We start from the raw sequence: 1,404 nt of genomic DNA, 5'->3' as shown, positions 1-1,404 counted from the left end.
TCCCACCAACAGTGTAAGAGGGTTCCCTTTTCTCCACACCCTCTCCAGCATTTATTGCTTGTAGACTTTTGGATCGCAGCCATTCTGACTGGTGCATTTTAAATTAATGTTGAGAAGAACCATTAGGATCAGGGTCTACTTTTCTTGCTCCTGATAAAAATGAATGTTTTTCTTTGTAGGTACTTCATGAACCAAGAAAATAAATCTAGGGTGGCTGAGTTTGTGTTGCTGGGGCTCTCCAGTTCCTACGAGCTCCAGTATTTCTTCTTCATGTTGTTTAATTTCTTGTATATCATCATTGTGCTGGGCAACCTCCTCGTTGTACTCACAGTGATCTCTGAACCTGCCCTGCATACACCTATGTACATAATGCTCAGTAATCTTTCCATTCTTGATGTCTTTCTGGCCACTTATGCAACCCCCAAGATGATTCATGATTTCCTTCATGAACCCAAGACCATCTCCTTCGAGGGCTGCATGGCCCAGATATTCTTACTCCATGTCTTTGCTGGTGGTGAGATGGTGCTCCTTGTAGCTATGGCATATGACAGATATGTAGCCATATGCAAACCTCTCCATTATGCAACCATCATGAACTTGTGCAAATGTACAGGTCTGGTAGTAGGCTCTTGGGTGATTGGGGTCATGCACTCGTTGAGCCAATTAGCTTTCACTGTAAACCTCCCCTTCTGTGGTCCAAATGTTGTGAACAGTTATTACTGTGACCTTACTTTGGTCATCAAACTTGCCTGTACGGATACGTATGTCCCTGAAGTGTTGATGCTTTTGGATAGTGGTCTCATGGGAGTGGCTTCATTCTTGCTGTTGCTGGTCTCCTACACAGTCATCCTGGTCACTGTGCAATGTCGTTCCTCAACGGACATGACCAAGGCCCGCAGCACTCTGACTGCCCACATCATTGTGGTTACCCTCTTTTTTGGGCCCTGTATCTTCATCTATGCCTGGCCTTTCAGCAACTTCCCAGTGGATAAAGTCCTTTCTGTGTTCTCTACAGTTTTCACACCTATATTGAACCCCATAATCTACACATTGAGAAACAAAGAGGTGAAACTGGCAATGCATAAACTGAAGACCCGCTATGTATGTTCTAGGCTCCCTTCTCAACTCTCTCTCCTAAGACTAGATGTGTTGAGTTGAGTAGACAGAAATACACTTGAGGAAACACGGATTGTCTCTTTTCCTGGTAACCACCATCATTTTAAAAAATACTTTATTTGCTCAAAGTGATAAAGATAATGTATGTTCTTTGTTAAATATCTATTGTAAAGAAGCTTCCATACAATTATGCATTCTCTAACCACAATTATTTTTGACATAGTTTTATAGTTTATAGTTAATTTGCTTATATTTGCTACCTAATGTCAGTGAAAAGATATTTCACAA

The 1,404-nt window shown here is 41.5% G+C and overlaps 1 protein-coding gene across 1 annotated transcript; it reads left to right on the top strand.

Moving 5' to 3' along the window:
- The first annotated feature begins 186 nt into the window (after positions 1 to 186).
- LOC104996604 (olfactory receptor 4K15-like) lies at positions 187 to 1,158 on the top strand. The gene has a single exon (XM_010850885.1). It carries the CDS (start codon positions 187 to 189, stop codon positions 1,156 to 1,158), a length of 972 nt encoding a protein of 323 aa, XP_010849187.1.
- The last annotated feature ends 246 nt before the right edge of the window (positions 1,159 to 1,404 follow it).

This window comes from Bison bison, unplaced genomic scaffold (assembly GCF_000754665.1).
Source record: "Bison bison bison isolate TAMUID 2011002044 unplaced genomic scaffold, Bison_UMD1.0 scf7180017851510, whole genome shotgun sequence".
NCBI lineage: Eukaryota > Metazoa > Chordata > Mammalia > Artiodactyla > Bovidae > Bison > Bison bison.
Note: the sequence above shows the minus strand (reverse complement) of the source record. Positions and strands in the feature narration are given on the sequence as shown.

What these genes read in the sequence shown, in the direction of transcription:
- LOC104996604 (XM_010850885.1), top strand. Translation starts at nt 187, where the DNA reads ATGAACCAAGAAAATAAATCTAGGGTGGCTGAGTTTGTGTTGCTGGGG.